This window comes from Diabrotica virgifera, chromosome 4, assembly GCF_917563875.1.
Source record: "Diabrotica virgifera virgifera chromosome 4, PGI_DIABVI_V3a".
Classification (NCBI taxonomy): Eukaryota; Metazoa; Arthropoda; class Insecta; order Coleoptera; family Chrysomelidae; genus Diabrotica; species Diabrotica virgifera.
Window position 1 is genome coordinate 63782368 of NC_065446.1, and position 22502 is coordinate 63804869.

The window sequence follows — 22502 nt, forward strand, 5'->3', positions numbered from 1 at the left end:
TCGTTTGGCATTTCGTCTTTAATTATTTTTCGCGTTTCCGGTTCTAGCATTATTCGTTTTTCCTCTGCATAACGCCCTTGTAGATAGTCAATTCAGGTATCCTAACCGTTCTTTGGCTTATTATATAACGTCATATTTCCTTTTGCAGTGATTTCTTACAAGTGCATGGCTTTCGTTTAATACTGTCTTGTAATTATCGTATGTTTCATGTGTCTTGGTTGACAAGTATTTCAGGTAAACTTTTCCCTTTATATTTTCCTTCACTTCTGTATAAAACCGATGGAGTTTCTCACTTTCGGAAAGATTTATTTTTATTTATATGTCTTTCACCAAGAACCTCTTCCTTTGCTGAGGCTAAGATATTAGACTCACAATATTTCCTGTTGTAAACTCATAATCATACTTACTCTGTTATTAGATACACCACAATGCCATATAAATATAATGATTTTCTTGACATTTTCCGATATCATACTCTCCAGGCAACCAAATAACGTTTAAGAAACGTTGAAAAGACGTCATAATTATCACTAAACCACGTCAAATTCATCACGTTTTTTCGACGTCGAAGGTCACGTGAATTTGTCCCACCATAATTTACGTCACTTTTATCACCTTTTAAATAAGTGGTATCAAAAACGTAGTTTTTATGTCGTTTTTTAGATTATTTTTCATTTTATGGTTTTAAAGATACACAAATATTTGTTCGTATGGGCATTGTTGGTATTGCAATTTTTCATTTAACCGTTTTAAATTTAACCCATAGGCTAAAAGTAAAACCAAATGGAAGACTCTCTAAAATGTATAGAATTACAATACTTTCAATGGCACATACCTACATATGAGGCGGTGAAAGGCAAAGTGGTGTAAGTCACATGAGCATGATTTTGAGATATAAACGGTTTTACTAGAAACATTGTAATTAAATCTACGTAACATTTATAAACATGCTTGTGATATTTTTTTATTTATTAAGAACATCTGTAACTCCACTAACATTTTTGTACAAATAAAACTATGTTCAGGGTAGTTTTTAAGGGGTGAAATGACTTACACCAATTTTCCTTCAAGAGTTTAAAGAGAATGTAAAGAAAGCAAAACATGTTTATTGTTTTTTACATTAGAAAATCAAAAATAAATTCACTAGTTTATTAGTCATTGTTTTCTTCTGCATCAGGAAGTGGTCCAGCTTCGTCATTGATACTTCATTAGATGATATAAGATTTCTAAATAAGAATGGTGGACTGGAGCAATCCAGTTAAAAAATTTTCAACAGTGTTGGTCTTCCCTTCTGCCTGCTTCGGATATTAATTTGTGAAAAGGAAAAATCTTCATTTAGTGTTTCTTAATAGAACAATGAAAATGGCCCATTTTTTTTCACTCTCGTCCACTGAATTTTTAAACATGACACTGGTTGGTTAGTATTGGTTTTTCTTTTCGTAATTGATTTAGTGAGATTTTTCAGATCTTTAATGTCTTCTCTAAGAATTTTTGTGAAATGAAAGCTTTTTTCTTTCGACGCCGAACTATGACGGAGAACCAATCTTCAGGCACATAAATCTGTTTACCTTTAGAGTGAGTTTCAATTGAACCAAAGTCTGAGTCGTTTGGTAAGTAAGAGTGTCCTCTTACCATAAACTTGTGATCGACTACTTCGATACTATTATTTTCACTCTGAACTAATTGTAACAAGGCCGAGTCAAAATTCCAGTTTCTATTTTGACCGATGTAGCTGTCACTGTACAATACAACATGTTTTGAATTTGCTGCACGTAATTCTATCTGCTTTGTGACACAGGCACTGATTTGCTGAAATCCGTTCGAAGCTGTTGTTTCATCCCTTCCATACATGCAGCATGTAGCCTAATCCAGACGATAGCTCATGGCAGCCCAAATTGTAAATGTACATAATACGTTTATAGTATGCGATAGATGTGGTTAGTTTTGGGAAAGCTAGGGCTTTCTCTAGGTCAAAAGTGAATACATAGTAAGAATCGACGGTCTGGGCCTTTTCTGTATCATTTTATTCCTAAAATGAAGTTCGTGCTCAACTTCAATCTGTTTTATCTCATTATCATCTATTGTTGCAGCTTTTTTTAATTTGTAAGCATCACACTTAGAGGACGTATCTTTTTGTGGTACATGAAAATGAAGGTTGTACTCATTATTGAGTGTACAGCGATAAATATCACTGGAAACGGGGACAGTACCTTGTTCTCGACAGTACTTACTGTACAAGCGATACAGCATGGTAACATTAAGGTCAAGGTCAGAGATAGATACCTACGATTGGGATTCTTATTCCTTGTGTAGTGCGATTGATAAAATGGAAAATTTTCAATATGCTTCCGGACACAGTTCATACGTTCTTCAGACATTTTATTAGTTATTATACCATGGCCTCGATTATCTGAACCAGGTGGTTCCCCTTGTTTTATCTTATTAATGGCCCGTGACATTCGGCCATCAGATATCTGAAGATTACTTTCTTGTTGAGAATCAGAAGGCACCCACTCATCTCCTGAGTAAGCGAAAATACTAGGCTCATCACTCACATCACTTAAACAGTCGTCATCCATTGTATCGAAAAATCGCAACTGCAAAATACTAAACAACATAGGAATGAGGGAATAGTGGTGTAAGTCTGACTTGCACCACTTTTTCGTCTACTACAACAGAGATTTTGTTTGACTGTCAAGTTTGTGCTGCTATCTATGAGCAAATGGAAGAGTTATGACTTACATCACTGTTGCGTCTGATAGATTTAAATATGGAGATTTTGAATATGCACTTATCTCTATTCTATAAAAAAGTGACTTACGCCACTTTTCCTTTCACCGCCTCATATGTATATAGAATTTTCACTTTTTATATATACTTACTGTGTCAAAATTGAAACAACATATAAACTAATAAATAATTTATTAACAAATGTTAATATAATATGTATGTTAAGATACACAAATATTTGTTCGTATGGGCATTGTTGGTATTGCAATTTTTCATTTAACCGTTTTAAATTTAACCCATAGGCTAAAAGTAAAACCAAATGGAAGACTCTCTAAAATGTATAAAATTACAATACTCTCAATGCAACATACCTACGTATATAGAATTTTCACTTTTTATATATACTTACTGTGTCAAAATTGAAACAACATATAAACTAATAAATAATTTATTAACAAATTAATTTAATTAAACTCGATAACACACAATTAGTTCGGTAACAAAAAATAAACACCAAAACAAATTAAACCATAACCTCAAACAATTTTCACGAAGAATTATCGCGTTAAACTAACTCACTTGAGTAAAAACGAATAAAAATCTCTTAATTAACACGTTTCTTCAACTAAATATCTAAATGAAAAGTCTTATTTTACCACACAAAGCACGTAAACAATAAATGAAAAACTTCTTATGGAAATTGTTTGGAGTCTTAAGCATTAACTAAGTCTTTAAGCTCCTCCCAGTTTTGTGACGTCAGACTTAGACTGTCTGAAATGAAAACGTGTTTTTAAGGCGTATTTTAAACAAAAAATATTTACATCCAAAACAGTATGTATTTAGATAGTAGTATGTTAGTTTCTTATGTACATATATTTAGAGTTAGAAATACAGAAAAAATTCCTCTGATTGAAAAAAAAATGTTTCGTTTTTAAAATAAAATGTCTGGCCAATTGGCTCAGCCAAGGCCATCAAATTCACACAAAAAAATGTCATTAATCTTACGTATTCAAAATCACCTACAAAAGACGTTTATACGACGTAATCTTCAAACACGTGTATATATTCAACCAAAAACTGACGTCTCCTCAACGTTCTTGACGTCACTTGGTTGCCTGTGACTATTGATGTACCCAACTATATTACTATATAAATAGTTAGATCCAAATTTTAATTTAATTTGTTTTATTCCATTTTAGTTTAACGTTAAAGCTTCTGTATTTTGAAAAGTTCAAAACTTATATTGTTAATTATATACGAAATTGCATCAAGCTCTTTGCGTCTATTTTCAGTACCTATTATTATTGTGTATTAAGTCACATTATTAGTGTATGTTACCATAAAATGTATATGTATTAGATTAGAATATAAATAAACTATCATTAACTTGTACATGCAGAATAGGATTTGATATAAAGATATTCACACTAAATGTGATAATAAAATGTTTCAGGTTAGAATGTATTGCCACTGCTCATAACTATATTAAATTGAAATGGGGCGAGGGCAAAAACACCGAATACACCCAATACTGTGTGGAAATGGACAATCCCCGCATGGGAGATTATCAGTGTGTATACAAAGGTACAGCTCTCACATGTAAAGTCAACAAGCTACACGAATCTACGACATACAGATTTAGGGTGAACGCAGCCAACGATGCAGGTGTTGGAGAATTTTCTGAAGACTATGAGTATACTACTACTGTTGCTCCTCCAACGACGCTGAAAGCTCCCAAAGTTATAGAAGTGGAACAGAGGAGTTGTTCTCTTGAGTGGTTGCCAGCTAAAAATGCATTTTCGGATTCCGTTGTCTACAGAGTACAATTAGCAAGACTAAAGGAACAAGTGTTCAAGCAGGTAAGGTCTTTTTCTTCTTCTTCTTTAAGTACCGTGCACAACCTTTAGCTGTGGGTTGCGCGGCATGTAATAATTTATCTGCTAATTATCCAGTCCATTGACGTAGTCAATCTTAGTCCTCACGTAGTCCTCTTTTTCCGTCGAATATTAACTGTAGTATCCTGTATCTCCTACCCCTCATTATATATGTCTCAGATATTCAAGTTTTCTCTTTTTTATCATCTTCATTAAGTCACCTTCGCCTTGACCTACTTTGTTTAATACTTCTCTGTTTGAAATGCGTCGAACCCATGATATTCTGATCATTCCACGATATGACTACACCTCGATGGTTTCTAATTTGTTCATCATGTGAACCTTCATGATTTTACATCCATATAATAATAAGGATACACATAACATAACATTTTAGGAACTTGACTCTTAGTTGTAAGTTCAGCTGAGAATTGTAAGGTCAGAATAGATCTAAGTTTCATAAATGCTCCTCTAGCAATTTCCATACGAATTTTAATTTCTTCATCCGGATTTAATGTCTCGTTTATCCAAAATCTTAGGTATTTAAAGTGGTTAACTTTTGTTATCTGTTCATTACTGACAATTAGTTGCATAGCGCCGACGCACAGTGGTCCAAAAACCCGAAAAGATTGCCAAAATATGAAAGCTTTTTTGATTTGCATGAAATTAGGCATCCAGGTGTTTCTAAGGTAGCTTACGAATCCGAAGTCTAAATTAAAAAAAAAACAAAATGGCGGATGTAATATGGCGGGTTTATGTATTTTAAATATATGTAATACCGTCGAAATTTGATATCCGGGGGGTTTTGAGGTTGCTGATTACGAATCTGAAATCGAAATTTCAAAAAACAAAATGGCGGATGCAATGGCGGATTTTTTATTCCAACGTTAAATTCGATTATTAATCATATGAAAGTCAAAACTAATTTTTACTTTATTTTTCAACAATACTGTACCTGACCCTTTTATCTCTGATTTTACCCTATAATACTGAAATAACTAAAGATCTACAGTCATAACAACTACCTGAATGCTGTGGCATGATCTGTTTATTCTGCGTTGTTAACGATTCATATGGAAACTCATAGCGCAGAGCGCTTGTACAAAAAATTCTCGCAAAACCAGAGGGACAGATAGTGGCAGCAATTTTTTTTTTTAATCTTAAAGAGAAATATAAGCTAAAAGATGATTGTAGTAACATCTTGGAATTCGATGGAATATATAACTATTTGCCTATCTGAAAATTAAATTTTTTCAAAATATATACATACATACTCTCTTATTACTTAATTTAAACTTAAAATATACTAAATATAACACATACAAATATTTTGATATTATCATCGGCTTTTATTAAAGATGGATCCACGAATATCCTCCATTTTGAAGGATTGAATTTGCGCACTTCGTTTTCGAGATACACGCACAAGACTGTCTGTATAAAATATTCGTTTTTCTTAACTGCGCTTCTGTTCCGTAAGAAGGTCAACTTTGAACTGAACTGGAAATTCAGATATACGAGATATAGCTCTAGGGTTGCCAACACTGAATAGGGAATTTAATTCTCTTTTAGAAAATATAATAATATTCTCGAAACGTGGAATTTTTTTTTGACTTTTGGCCAGCTTTTCGGGATTTTGGACCGCTGTGCGACGTCTCGTTTACTACAAGTAACTTTTTCTTTGTTGTATTTATGCTAAGGCCGTTATTGGAGCATTCTCTAGTGACTCGATCTATAAGGATTTGAAGATCTTCGATACTTTCAGCCAAGATCGCGGTGTCATCTGTATATCTGATGTTATATATATCTGCATATCCTATAAGGCTTCGTTAAAAATTATTTCTGAGTAAACGTTAAACAAAGTTGCGGATAACACACAACCCTGTCGTGACACCTCTTTGAATGCAAATTTTCAAATTTTCTCTGTTGTTTCTTTGCTGTCTATCAGCATAGAAGCTTCTTGATTTCAATATAGATGTTGTAAAGTCTTAGATCTTTATCATCTATTCCAATCATTTCTAGATATTCAAACAGACTATTGAGTTGAACCCTATTAAACGCATTCTCAAAATATATAAAGCAGACGTAAATTTGTTTTTGTACTTGCCATTATTGTTGAAGTAATGTTAGCATTGAGAACAAAGCTTTCCTTGTTCCCAATTCTTCTCCGAAACCGAATTGTTTGTTTTCCATTGTCTCTTCACATTTCTGCTTGATTCTATTAAGAATTATCTTTTTACATGATGGTATAGTAGGTTTTTTGGGAGTGGGAAAAATGTAGACTCCAACTATATAATATGTGGTAAATGTTTGCCAGTCTATAAGCCAGTAAGGTCCTAGGGCTTTTAAAATTTAATTATATTATATTTGACCGTATAAATACTACTGTGAGATTTTATTATGCTAAAGATATAGATAAAAACATAAATCGTGGGACATATTTATCCCAGTAGTCATGAATAATAAAACAAATATGCCCCAAATATGTCCCAAAAGTAATAAAGTAACAGTATGGTATAAAAGAAATAATTTTATTTTTATGAACTGGAAAACATTCCGTATATGATAGGAAGTAAAAATTCAATACAAAGCGGTACTTGACACTGACTACAAATAATTTTTGTTCTTTTTTCGATTTTAAGATATTTGCAGCGAAAACATCTATTCTTCCCATTTTTTTTTCAATTGGAAGATCGTCATTCTATGAAGAGATTATGTATTTCGAAGATAAATTCCTTTGTTTTTTCGAATATCTGTCGTAGAACCAATATCCGATATATTAGTGTTTGCGAACTATTTTTTCAGCGTGTGGTCTAATCTAAACCTTTCATAAATGACCTTGGTCATTATTTGTATGCTGCGTTCAACATCGTGATTTCCAAGGTAGTATCCAGTTGTAAAGATAATAGATAAGGTGGAGTGGGGTAAGTTCGGACCGGTTTTTGTTAAGTTTGACTATAATAATTTTTTTGTAAATTATATTTCCAATATTTAACATTTTCTTGGTATCAACGTGGAGTACCATAAATACGTTATAATTCGCATTGCCAAAAACACCAATTTACATTAGAAATTACAACTTTTATAAAAAATTAGAAAAAACAGTAACTATTCCGAACTTACCCCATAAATTGGGCAAGTTCGTAAAAAGCTATTTAAAACTCATTGAAATCTATCTTTATATGTTACGGGACAAAATTGGACTTACTAATCCGTCATTTATAAATTGCTTTTTGCCAGATTAAAATAAGTTGTTTAGTTTAAAAGTTATATATTTAAATATAAAGAATGGTTTTTGCATGGCATTTATGCCCTTTATGCGCCTGAATTTCTATCAATGCTTCTTTAATTGTTTCTGCTGATTACGCTCTCCGTTTCGTTTTTCTAACATAATATCTAACTATTTTAGATCTGAGAAAAAAGTTATAATTGAATAATTTGAGAAAGAAACCATAAAAAGTACAAAACAATCTTTAAAATTGACTGGGAAAAGCACAAGTCCGGTCTTACCGAGCCACATGCTTCGAACTTGCCCCGTGCACTAATATATGCGTGACAAGACTAGAGTAGTTTTTTTTTTCAGTAAATTTCAAATAATCAAAAGGATTTATTTATTTAACGTAAAGTTTAAACAATGTTCTTAATAAGTACCTACCAAAAATAAATGCACAAGACACAAAATTTGCTGTAAAATATCGGCACTTTGTTCAACTTTAGGTTAGATATGTACTGCGCACGTGTTGCACACGTACTCACATTTTATAAATGGCAAAACAATGACAGGATTGCTTCTGAATGAGAGACATCTATGTCAATCAGTTCATACTAAACTAGTACAGATTTCTACTCCTTAACTTGTACAATTAAATGTATCTTATGATAGATTTAGAGCTAATACGAAGTTGCCCCGTTTACGATATTACCCCACTTCACCTTATATGCGTAAAATACAGAGGTTTGCTTTTGTATTTAACATTATTTTAAATGTTCTAGGTATCCAAGACTTCTGAGGGTAAATGTACAATCGAAGACCTGGAACCAGGGACCGACTACATGGCTCGTATTTGTCCTGTCCGTCTGACATCGACCGGGGAACTTCCCGGTCCAGCATCACCTTCAGTATCCTTCACAACAACCGCGTTGGAACCAGCGGCAGGCTCACCTGCAAAGTCCACCTCCATAGGAACTACTGCTCCACATGGGCCCTCTCACAAACATCGTACTCTCTATCATTCCATTTGGCAAGCGCTCACCTTTTCCGAGGAGTACAGACCTTACATGTACGTGATGTTGGTATTGCTAATCGGAATTGTCATATCCCTGCTGATCACGTCGTTTTTGTAAAATGGCGACGGTACACAAAATGCGCATATGTAGAAATGTATAAACGAAGGGAGGAACGTTTGGGAGAGAGTGGTGGTGGTAAATTTATATTTTTTAATTTATGTGTTGTACAGTGTGAAATTAAGCAAGCCTTAGACGAGTACCAGACTCAGACCGAAGTATTCCAAATATAGTTTCTTTATAAAATTTCAAAAATTAGTTATCCAGTAAATTATGTCACTAATATACATTTGTAGTTACTTTACTGCAAATTTTAATTATAAAACAAACGTCATTTTGGTATTATAGTTAAATGGACAAGTTAGATGTTTTTTGTTAAGAAACTAAATATTTTTCATGTAGTTAACTGTATCAGTTAATTTAATTTCCAAATTCGTGACGGTTGTGTTGTAGAAATTTTTTTATCGTGTATATTTGTGATAATAACTTACTAGAAAACAGATTTTTGAAAATGTTGTTCAGGAGGCAGTTTAATATACAAATTTGACTATATTATCAAAGAAATCCAAGTTTAACAAAACAAAATTAAGTGGCTTAATACTTATTTGCTTCCTAATTAAACTGAAATTGCCTTAACCTTTTAATGTTTTACAGTTCTTCCAAATAATTATAAATTGTTGTATTGTCTACTGTCTAGGTTAGATGCCAATATAGACTGTAGAAATATATTAATATATTTGTCAATCTAATTGTTTGTTAATCATAATGTATATTCTGTATTGTTCAATTTTTTCTTTGATTTACTGTTAAAAATTAAATATTTTTATAGTTAGTATAGATGACTATATTATTATATTATATATTTCATATATCTCTATTATTTTTTATGTAATTATCTTAGATAGTTATAATATATTTTATATTTTTTTAATCAAAAATTTTGAAGTGACTGTTACTGTGCTTATATGTTTCGTGAGATTATTAGTTTTTATCCCATTCATTATCAAAGTAACTATAAAAAAGTACGTTGAACGTTTTTTATAGATTAGCTTAATGTGAATATCTAAATTAGTTGTTACTAATAACATTAGTAACAGTTCCATAAATTTGGCAAACACAAAAATTTTGCAAGGCTCTTTTTTGAATTGATAAAATATGTGGGAAGTATATAATTTTAAACTATACAAGCAAAAATATGTCTCTTTGTCTTTATTATTATTCATTATACATTTTATTTTTTTTAATATACGCATATATAAAATATTATGTAATCCATTAAAAACTTTATTTGAATATCAATATGTATTCTATATTTAAAAATAAAAACATCGACTAGCTGTGGGACTGAATTTTTTTTATAAATACACCTAGACAATCTTGTTTTGGTTTCTTCTACTCGTATTGATTTATCTGCAAAATTGATGTTTGTTTCGTCAATTATTATCTCTTTGTTTCAGCTGAATATTTTATTTATAATTCATCTCTTCAGATTTGGAAATCCATAATAATTAGATGGGACTAAATAAGTCTGATAAGAGAGTAATGTAAAATCCAACTCATGAATTTTTATCATCCAACGATCTAAGTAGGTGCATTCTTTAGGAGAAACGCCACTTTTTCTTCTGCGCTTGGAGCCGTTTCTAACTGAGTTCCTGTTTTAATTTGTCCATTAAAGCACTAAAATATTGGCAATTAATAGTTTTGTACAGTGACCATAACTTTTCAACCTATAGAGCCACTATTGGTCATCTCCGAGCACTTTTGTCGGTTTCACAAAAAATATTAGTTCGTCAAAGCTATATTTTTACCTTAAGAGTAAACAGTAGCGATCAACAGATAGCAACAAAATATAACTTCGGGAGATAGTATCATAAAATTTGGCAACAGTGGTAATCTTTGACATTATCTAAGATTAATATTTTGACAATATCATTCTTCTTCTTAAGGTGCCTATCCGTTCCGGATGTTGGCGACCAGCATGGCTATCCTAACTTTGCTTGCTGCTATTCTGAATAGTCCGGTTGTCGATGTATTAAACCACTTTCTCAGGTTTTGAAGCCAAGATATTCTTCTTCTCCCTGGTCCTCTCTTTCCAAATACCTTGCCTTGAAGAATGAGTTGCAACAAGCCATATCTCTGTTCATTCCTCATAACATGGCCAAGATATTCTAGTTTGCGCTCTTTGATTATGTTAATAATCTCGCATTCCTTGCCTATTCTACGTAGAACCTCAATATTAGTCACACGATCCACCCACGAAATTCTCAAAATGCGCCTGTAACACCACATCTCAAATGCCTCGAGTTTTCTCAAAGAAGCCTCGGAAAGTGTCCAGGCCTCTACTCCGTATAATAACGTAGAAAATACATAGCATCTGATGATAGAGATTTTGGTAGCAAGAGGTAAATCGTGGCTTCTGAAAAGAGACTTCATCATTATGAACGCTGATCTCGCTTTTCCTATGCGTTGTTTTATTTCACTTGAGTGGTCCCACTGGCTGTTTATGTTGGTACCAAGGTATGCGTAGCTGTCGACCCTGTCAATTAGTTGTTGGTTAACCAAAAGCTGTGTATTTAATATTTCGCGCTTACTGACTACCATATACTTTGTTTTTTTCGTATTGAGATCAAGTCCGTATTCTCTACTTATATCTGATATGCGCGACATTATTCTTTGCAAACCATCTAGACTGTCTGCAAAAACTACAGCGTCGTCGGCATATCTAATGTTGTTCAGACGCACTCCGTTGACTAATACGCCTTCCTGTAGTTCTCCCAGCGCTTGCTCGAAGATACATTCAGAGTATATATTAAACAGCACCGGGGACAGGATGCATCCTTGCCTCACTCCTCTATCTATGGAGACTGCCTCTGTTAATTGGTCTTCCACTTTAATATTGGCAGTTTGGTTGTAATACAAATTATATATGATTCTCAAGTCTCTATCATCTACTCCCGCTTCTTTCAAGATGTTTATGAGTTTATCATGTTTTACTCTATCAAACGCCTTTTTGTAGTCGATAAAACAAATATACACTTCACAGTCAACATCCCTGCATCTTTGCATAAGCACTTGGACAGCGAATAGAGCCTCTCGGGTGCCTAAGGCATCGCGGAATCCAAACTGCGTCCATGATATCTGTTGTTCGCATTTTTTATATATTCTGCCATGTATCACCTTCAGAAACGTTTTGAGTAAGTGGCTCATTAGGCTAATTGTTCTGTAGTCTTCACATGTTTTGGCATTTACTTTTTTGGGTAAAGTTACGAAGGTCGACTTTAACCAGCTTTGGGGTATTTTTCCAGTTACGTATATTTTGTTGAATACGGTTGTTATCCATTTTATTCCTTGTTCATCCATAAGTTTTAGGAATTCTACATAAAACTGGTCAGGCCCTACAGCTTTACCATCTTTAGTTGTTTTAATAGCTGACGTGACTTCTTCAATGGTAATCGGGGGTCCTGTTTGGCATTCAATGTCTTCAATGGTATTCTGCCTTTCATCTGCAAAAGTTACTTCCACATATTTCTTCCACGTGTCTAGTTTTTCTTCCACACTTAACAGTGGTTTGCCTTGGTTATCTGCCAAACACCCAACTCTTCTAGGTTTGTATAAGCCTGCAGCTTCTTTAACTTTTTTGTGCATATTGAATGAATCGTGTTTATGTTGCAATTGCTGGATTTCCGCACACTGTTCTCTTAGTCGTGTATCCTTAGCTATTCTAATTGCTATGACAATATCATAGTCGCGCTAAATGGAAGTAATAGAAAACGATTTTATTATTAATAAATAGATTTTTATAAAAATAAACCAAAATCGGTGAAAATTTTATGTTACGATAGGTATTTAGAAAGGTATTTGCATGAAATATTTATCTATTTTTTGTTGTGAAGTGAAACAAATTTCGATTTTCGCATAATTTTGACACGGTTTTTAATGGACTTTTTCTTGAAAGGTTTCACTTTATTTTTCGTTTGATTTACTTTTTCCATTTTGTTAAACTATTGATAATATTTTTAGAAGAAAAAATCCTCCTAAAACTTTATATACTCGCATTATAATTCGAAATATTTTTACGTAAAATATACTTACCTACCTACATATAACTAAAACTCACAATTAACAACAATCTATTCTTTCAAAGAGGCCAACAACTTACAACAACAAATATGTAATAAATTAACTATCAATAAACATTACTTTCCTATGAAACAACAATAACGAATTCTTAAATTAACACACTACTGCACTGAACAGATATCTATAAAGATAACAGAACATATTAGAGAAAATCTGACGCAGGTTTGTCAAAATGACAGTGATAATTTCTCTATGTTGCCTAATTGGACCGCGTTATGTAATAACGGATTAACCGCCAAAAGTCCAAAATCGAGATAATAGTGCCATATTGCAGCTAGGGTGCAAATCTATGTATAAAAATATGTTTTTTGTAAAAAATTAAAAAAAAAAAGCTGTTTTTAAATGTCAGTAATAAGCGACATTTTTTATTTTATTAAAAAAAATCTCACACTAGGATTTGTAATATCGAACTAAACGCCAATAATGGTACATAATACATTGTCATAAACAAAAATCCGCATCTTTGTAAGTGTAATAACGAATCAAGCGCCCTGAATAGTCCGTTAATTCTTTATTACAAAATATAACATATTTACTAACGTTTAAGATATCGAATTAACTTTGTCAGGAAACATCAGATTAAGCGCCAACTATGTCTCTTAATCCGGTATTCGGATCTTAACTCATGCATATCTTAAAAAATCATTAACGAATTAAGCGACATTTGATCGAATAACTTTTAAAATATAAATTATTTTTAAAAAATTTTAAACACATGTAAAAGTCTATTTACATTTGCATTAATATATTAAATATGAAACATGTCAGTACTATATTTTAGAAATAGTACCAAAAACAAATTTAAAATCTTTAAACTGATTTATCTCACAACTACATTTTGGCGCTTAATCCACGATTACATAACGCGGTCCAATTAGTTATTTAGTTATAATATGTTCGATTTCTTGTTAGAAATAAAAAATTTTAGTAGTTCCAAGATTACACAAAATCTAGGCATGGGATAAAAAAGTTTATTTGAAGAAAGTTTTTTTTCTTAATGGCGGTACAGGCTCCCTTTTTCAATATTTTATTTAGTTATAGAGTAATTTCCACGTACTAACATATTTCTGAAATTGGGCTCTGTACCGCCATAATTTATTATATTACGAATATGTGTGCCAAATATCTCAACAAAATATTCAAAATTACAGCCGCAATATTGGAACGCGTTTGTTGCTACCTATTGATCGCTACTGTAGCCTCTTAAACATACTTACGTTTTAAATACTGAATTGATTTTTTCTAAGCGCCATCTACACGATAATTGTGAAAGTATCCGAAGTAAGAAGTTAATATTACGTCATTAATTAATAGAACGTCACAATGTTTAACAAAACCTTAAAAAAATCGATTACAATTTAATTACTTTTTTGCGTTGTAAATATTACGCGATAAAAATTAAATAATAAATTTAAAAATTTCCGGGGAAAGTTGCATTAGTAATCCGCTAGTTAGCGCCACCAGCGAAGCTCAGAGCGTATTCGCTCTGAGCTTCGCTGGTGTCGATCCTAGCGGTTACTAATTCAACTTTTACCGGTAATTTTTAAATTTATTATTTAATTGTTATCGCTTAATGTTTACAACGCTAAAAAGTAATTAAATTGTAATAAATTTTTTTAAGATTTTGCTAATCATTTTGACGTTCTATTGATGAAATATTAATTTCTTACTTCGGATACTTTCACAATTATCGTGTAGATGGCGCCAAGATTATTAGATTAATTTATAATTACATATTACAAAACATTAAAAAAACGTAAATTCAGTATTTAAAACGTAAGTATATTTAAGGTAAAAATATATACCACAGCTTTGATCAACTAATATTTTTTATAATTAATGTTTTTAATTTTAATTTTAATTTAATCACTTTGACATTTATGTCAAATTTCCGGTAAACGTTTACAGACTTGCCACTACTGGCGCTCGCGAATTTGTAAATATCCCTTCTACGTACGAGCTCACAGCGTATACTGGATTTTTCAAAATGGAGTTGATGTTCGTTTATGAACTCCTTTTTTCTTTGCAGTTTTAATTGGCCCCTGCGGGTTATAGATAGACCACTTAATATCTGTGTTATTGAAAGTTAATATTCATGTCAATTTAATCTCCAAAAAAGTGCATAATTTTTCTTTAGTGCGAGCACATAGTCCTGTATTAGAAGTCGAACATATAAAAATTGGCAAAAATATTTATTTTCGGTGTTCCATTCATGACCCAAGTACCCTACGGCACAGGGTCAACTTTGAAGTTCAGGGTAAGTAGAACCAATAGCCAAATTTCGGTGAATTTGGTGCAGGCTCAGAAAATTACTCGAGATGACCATTGACTGGACTAATTTTTGGATCTCTAGTAAATAAAGTAGGCATTTTGTAGGTAGACGTTCAAAATAATAATGGTTTATTCATTAGTATTATTATTTTGGTTTTTTTATATTGCATAAAGCTAATAAAAGTACATATTCTAATTCTGAAAACCTTAATATAAATTCCTAATTGTTATTTGTGCTCTATAAATTGAAGTTTTTGCGTCCCTATGAAAAAGATCAGTTATTGAGAATATGATTACTGCGAATATTTTAAATAAATGGAAATCAGAATAATCAGGATTACATTTCTCACCGTGCTCTTAACGAACAATATTCTTACTGCAATATGTGGCTGACATACATTAGCTACAATATTGCCAACAGTATCGGCCAGATTATGCAATATAGAGGACTGTTTTTAGTATGTCTCAGCCATAGAGCCCGTAATAGCACCAGAGACATGTCAAGAATAGATCTGGCTAGGGATATGCTAAACAATGCATCGGGGTGTAACGTCGATATCAAGTACGGTGGTCTAGCTATCTTTGTCTGTCGTGCGAGTGTGAGCGTATCTACCAAGAGATGGGAGTAATGGAACGACAGTTACACAGAGGCGGCAGCCATCATATTCTAGAGAGAGAAAGCTAAGCGCCAGTAGAGAGAGATAGATAGACCACCGACCAGAACTGCTCCGCGTTACGCTATTTTTCGGAGTTGGCCAAATCTATGTGTATAAGATCTTTGAATAGCACACAGTTTTGGTATCGCCCGTATTGTTTTACAATATTTGTCTGATGATCCCTTGGCGATCGAAAATACTTACAATAATTACTTTGTTTTGGTGATATAATTTTGTTATTTTGGAAAATTTTGAAGGAATAAAATGACTAATAATTGGTCGAATGAGAGGATTATAGTTGTGGAATGTGGAAATGGAAATATATAAAGATTTAAATTAAAAAATGACGGATAGCTTGTCGCAGGCTGGATAAATCGTACAAAAAATTCAGAATAAAATAAAATAAAATTCAATTTTAAATAAATCATTATAAAGCCTTACTTCTAGATTTATTTTAACCTGTCTGCCTGTTTAAGTAAGGGCGAATGCACAATTTTTCTGAAATTTTCTTTTAACACAACAGAAGTCTCTGCGACGACTATGATTGTATCATGCATTGTTACCCGATTATATGTCCCGTTTACGAATAAACTTCCGAGCTATACTACTGCTGACACTGTTGTGGAGATATAGACTGCCGAGCAATCTGCGGCATTCAATGTTGAACTAAATGTCTAGGCTATTTTTGCCAGTATTAGAGCAAATTGCAGATAAAATATTGCTTGTTTAGGAGCATCATTAGTTAGGTAAATTTTAAGCAGTTGGTTGTACAATACCGACAGAGTAGGAATATCATTGATGATGTGAAACATACTTTTGGAAAATTTGAGGCCCTCAGAGCAACATAGGCCAAAAATTGAGAATTTTTAGATTAATATATCAATAAAATCAGCAACATTAAATCTTCGGATTAAGAGAGGTCTACACAACCTACCTCTATATTTGGCCTACACAATTTATAGCGCCATCTACATAAGGGAAATATGAATGCAAATATTGCATTTATCTCCAAATTTTGTTTTTGGGCTTAGGCCACTGTTGCTCTGATAGAGCCTCATTTGTATTTTGACTGTTGTTGTTAAATGCTAATGAAAATCATTTAGTGTATTCTATTAATTTATATTAATTCTTATATTATTTTATCAAAGGTGCAAGTAACTAATGGTAATTTGCCATGCATTTTTAATAATTATATTATATTCATAAATTCACACTTATAAATAATTAATTATTTTGAAGTCATATATAGTTCTGTTGACTAGTTACTGAATATTAAGTTTACGTACTGGAGAACAAATTAAATGTTTCTAATCATTGGAAAGCATAGATCTATACAAATCATTTTAATGTGTTCTCTGGTGTTAGATATAACCTATAACCAGAAATATTAACTACTACCACCACTATCTCTCAAGGTGTCTTCCAATTTGAGATTCCTCTCTCCGCGATTCTTAAGTATTATTAAACTGGGCTTTTAATATGAAGTATAATTATAGAGGACCAAAGCGTAATGTTTTGGTATTTTTATACGTGTCTCCCGTACTTGGTGTGGTGCTATAACTTCAGTGATATCGTTTAAGGGCAAATCTAATAGACTAATAATATTGGCAAAAAACTTCTCGATAATAACTATGAATGCACCTAAAATGCAAAAGTTCTAACATATTTTAAGCATTAATATCGAAAAGTAAGCTAAGGACGATCACAATTTATACAATCAGTTCCAATGTAATGAAGGGCTTCGAAGTAAAAAATAAGTGTCATACAGAATCGGACAAACCAGGAAATGAGAATTGGTTATGGAAAAATTGGAATAAAACAGACACTAAACCATGTAGTTGAAAGACTAATAAATTTTGTACACATTTGACTGAATACAGGAAGTAAAAAATTGTATATTAAAGTGTGTACAATCCGACAAGCGAGAGCAGGCGGGTGACACAAATGCGTGGTTGCCGTATCAAAAATTTAGTTGGGATCTGAAAATTACGTTAGTAGAAGATAATATTTATAAAATACCAAAGCTCCAATCATTTAATAATACACATAATTCAAAAACAGGACAAGGAAACAGATTTTGATACACATCTCTCCCATTTTCTGGTACATGTGCACCTATAGATTTTAGGTGATTGGAATAGTGTCATACAAAATAAGAGAAACGAAGACATGATGATATAATAATAGCCTCTCTTTATACTCTCAGTGTAGTTTGCTATTTCTTGGGCCTAAGGTATACCTAAAGGAAGATAACATCGATTGGCCTTGTGATGCTAAATGTTTAACATATCTATTGTGTGTGTCAGATGCATAGATATAATAACCTGTCTACGGTTAACATGTCTCTGGTCATATGTCATGTCGCATGTCCCATATAAAACGTGATATGTGACTAATGGCATATTTCAAACATACCGAAAGAAAAAAATAGGGGCATTAAATATTACAGGATAATTGAATTAGTGAATATTTCGTAAAACACCCTACAGATATTGGGACTGAATTGTTCCAATTAGTGCATTTGAAAACTTACTAATAAATTTGTAAACTGTATATTTACTGAATTTGTACATATTTGGCTGGCAGTGATTTTCAGATTATTCCCCATAAAAAATATTTCCGATCTGCATTCTGATGTCAAAAACAGCACTGACTATTCTGTATTTGTTTTAAATTCGATAATATTAAGCTAATAACTGCTTCTGAAATTTTTCTACAACCGGATCTTATTTTATATTTTTTATTATATTTTTTTACCTTGCGGGATCCGGTGGAAAGTTTTAGAGAGCTTGGAGATTTAGCCCGTCTCGATATCACTGACAATTATCTTATAGATGTGATGTGATGAAAGTTGCTCTAAAGAGCTGAAAATTAATAAAATTTTCTTTTTCATAATGTTAGAGCTGCGTTACGTCATTATGTGCAATCTAAATTTAAATCATTGAACTCCCAGTAAGGTTGGCCGTAAATGAACAGCTTCAAGCAGATGAGATCGATTATTTGAAGCAGCTATCGCGGGGTGAACTATAATCTTATATTCGCTGCCATACATACGACAGCTCGAACAGTAGCTATCGCTTCAAGCTGTCAACAGAACGATGAAATTCCATCGAGCTCTCGACAGCTCGCGAGCGGTTGCAAGGCGCACACTGACTGATCGGGCAGCTGACTTTCTGCCGCAGTCGAATCATGGATTATGACTTGGAAGCACTCGTAGAAGAGCTGTAAATTGCTCCTAGCGCAACAGCTCGAAAAGTCAGTGTATGCTGTGCATCCGCTCGCGAGCTGTCGACAGCTTGATGCGTTCGATACTGCTCGAGCTGTCGTGTGTATGGCAGCAAATATAAGATTATATTTCACCGGGCGGTCGCTGCTTCAGTCAGTCTATCTCAACTGCTTGAAGCTGTCCGTGTACGACCGACCTAAGAAGTTCATAAAGCAATGTAATTTTTATTAATTCTCAGTCAATTAGTAGCGATAACTTGTCTAAATGGGGTGTTATTCCAGTCATAGTGTACATATTTACTTATGTAATGCTGTTGGCAATATTTAAATTATTATCTAGATGAAATTTATGTAAAAGTGGCTGGATAGTCTACAGGTATATACAGAACGGACTGATTATTAGTTTTTTGTCAATTACTAGTGCAATGTTTTTATTGAATGTAAATACTTTAGTCAATGGGAGGCTTCCTCACAAAAAGGGAACTATTTAAATATAGATAGTGATTTTGAAATATGTTCGTGGTAATCCTCATAAAAGATAACACATTTTTGACATTGAAAAATAGGTAAAAAATCCAGACAGTGTTCGACAAATATGCAAGTGTCATGGAGTGTTTTGCACACTTGACTAAATATGACGGTACTCGCTCACTTCCAGCAAATACTATTGACTGTAATACATACAACTCTTGACATTTCCCATTACATTTGAGGGAGCAAAAAAATAGCGTCATCTAGTGGTCCGCGGTGATAACCAGAGCAATCTAACCTTAATTTATAAAATTATATATTCTAATTTATAAAATTGCTTTATTATTGTTTTTGTATAGGTGTTTGAACTATTTTTATTTTAATTTAATTTTGCAAAATTAGCTCGTTATTCAAAAATTTATAAAATTAAATTTGAATGTTTCACCGCAAGCCGACAGTGGCGCTACTGGCAACGTGCTTCCAGATTTCTGTGGGAGTTGGATGTATTACAGTCAATAGTATTTGCTTCCAGTGGCTTCTAAAATTTCTTGTCATTTAAATAACATATTTCAGAATCATTACTACATTAAATAATCATACTCTAAAACAAAGCTTTTTTTTTGAAAATATCCAACCTTTACACCCATGGCAAAGGTGGTTTTGTTGTGACTGTTACATTAAAACTGACAATTCGTAAATAATATTTACAAAGTGTTTGTATATTTTATATTAATGTATTTTTTAAAATGTTAATTTTTATGTCAAGTAATGTCAGTGTTGTGCAGTTTTTCAGATGAATCGTGACTGAATAGTACTGGGGTTTAAATAATCTGATTGCGCAACACAGCAGTTCTAGTTTGGTTAGTACGTTAACCCCTGATTATTTACAGATGATTCTTAATCTGGAAAAGAGTAGCAGTGTTGTTAAATTACAGCCGTTATGCCTGGTTGTACCAACAAATCTTAAGCCCCAGCTTAGCGCAGCTCAACTTATAGATAGGGATGCTTTAAGTCTTACTTAGTTGAACTATAATTTTCGATTATTATCTATGTAATCCGCGTGGCAATCCATATGGCTTTTCATCGATTGTCATTTGTTTCGAGCTTCTGTCATGTGTCACATAATATTAATATATCTACGCCATACGTCTTTGGTTTGTATCATAGTATCATTCAATATACCACTAACGTATGACGTAAATATATTAATATTTAGTGACACATGACAGAAGCTCGAAACAAATTATTGTGAATGAAAAGCCCTATTGTGGCAAGCTGAAAATTGATCTAAGACTCGATGGTGCCACGCGTATGTTTCGTAAGTTGAGCTTAAGGCACGTCTTCAGTTTAAGATCTGTTGGTGCAACCAGGCATTAATGTTTTATCGAGTATATGTGCAATATTTATAGTCTACAGGTATCAAGTTATGGCTTTTATGTTCTAACAAGACCATGCAAATCAACAAATGTATATACATTATAATTTAAATCCTTGATAAATGAATCTTTTTTAAAAATAAGTTTATAATGTACCTGAGTTGAAAATTATTTTGCGTTTATATGTAATGCATTTACAGTACAAGATTTCTTCTCCCACCAAAAAGTAAATTCAGTTATCTTTATAAGAAACATACAGCATAACATATAGCGCAAAACCGCGGTTTAAGCCACCTTCAGGAATTAAAAATACGGTCGCTTTTGAGTGAAGTAATGTTACCAATGGGATGTAATTAGTAAAATCTGTATGCATTATTTTACTTAATGAGAACTTAAAACTGCGAGGTCAAGATTATTTGGCACTACTGTAATAAAATAAGACTAAAATGAGATTAACGCTCTTACGAACAGCATCATATTCCTCTCTCTCCTCTACGATGTACGGTGCAAGCCTACGACTTGACAAGCGACAATTACAGCGCTGTAAGAGCAGTAAAATGAAGCTCGAAAAATGGATCCTATAGTGAGTACAGTTGAGTCCGCGAGTCTTTACCCATGCGTCATCATTTAAAGCATACGAAATAAGTCGGAAATGTACTAAACGCAACGGCAAGTGGATATTATTCCGATCACGGGTTATAGTATAAAATTTGACGTTATCAAATAAATAGAATGTCAAATTTAAGTTTTGCTTTAAAATATTGGTGCATAATTACAGCTACATTTGAAGTAGCTTAATAAATTATTTTATCATCATTGGTTAATAAATAAATAAACAATTTATAAAAGAATTCAATAACATAATTTCTTTTTGTTATTTTATTCACTTTGGCGGAACCTTAAACACAAGCATTCAACTGTGTCAACAATGAGGTTAGCTTTGTACGTTGTCAAAATTTATCGTAAAATATCATAAACTTATTACAAAATTTCTAACTCCAATATAAAATTAGTTGTGAAAACAACTGTTTGTATACTATAAAAAACTTCAAAATGCAAAAATTCGACAAAATAACAGCAAAAAATTCAACAAACTGACAGTCAAAAAAGTAAACAAACCAAAACGTCAGAAATTATACTTAAAATATGTGAAGACATCCCCAATCGTCTTTCTTTGTACCTATATCTTTTCAATGCACTGCGTCTAAATCGTTCATAAAAATAACATGTTTTTTTACTTAATAACAGGCGGTAGCTGGTTTGTCATTAATTTCATGGGTGGAAGAGAATGATGCTAAATAAAAAGTATGTGTTTTATCTCGCCAGGTATTAATGACGCACGGGTAAAGACTCGCGGACTCAACTGTATAGTGGATGGCCAGACAGCGCTGTAAATATCGCTGCAGCGATCCATTATACTCACTGTAGGACCTATTTGCCGAGCTTCATTTTACTGCTTTTACAGCGGTGTAATT

At 32.7% G+C, this 22502-nt stretch overlaps 1 protein-coding gene across 5 annotated transcripts in view; it reads left to right on the plus strand.

Moving 5' to 3' along the window:
* The window catches only part of LOC114325841 (fibronectin type-III domain-containing protein 3a), a 725050-nt gene extending 714818 nt beyond the window's left edge, over positions 1-10232 (plus strand). For all 5 annotated transcript variants that reach the window (XM_050649163.1, XM_050649164.1, XM_050649165.1 and 2 more), the window contains 2 exons: positions 4184-4589; positions 8598-10232. In XM_050649163.1, the coding sequence (XP_050505120.1) occupies positions 4184-4589; positions 8598-8948 (757 nt within the window). In that variant the 3' untranslated portion in view covers positions 8949-10232. The remainder of the gene's footprint in view (positions 1-4183; positions 4590-8597) is intronic.
* Positions 10233-22502: the final 12270 nt, after the last annotated feature.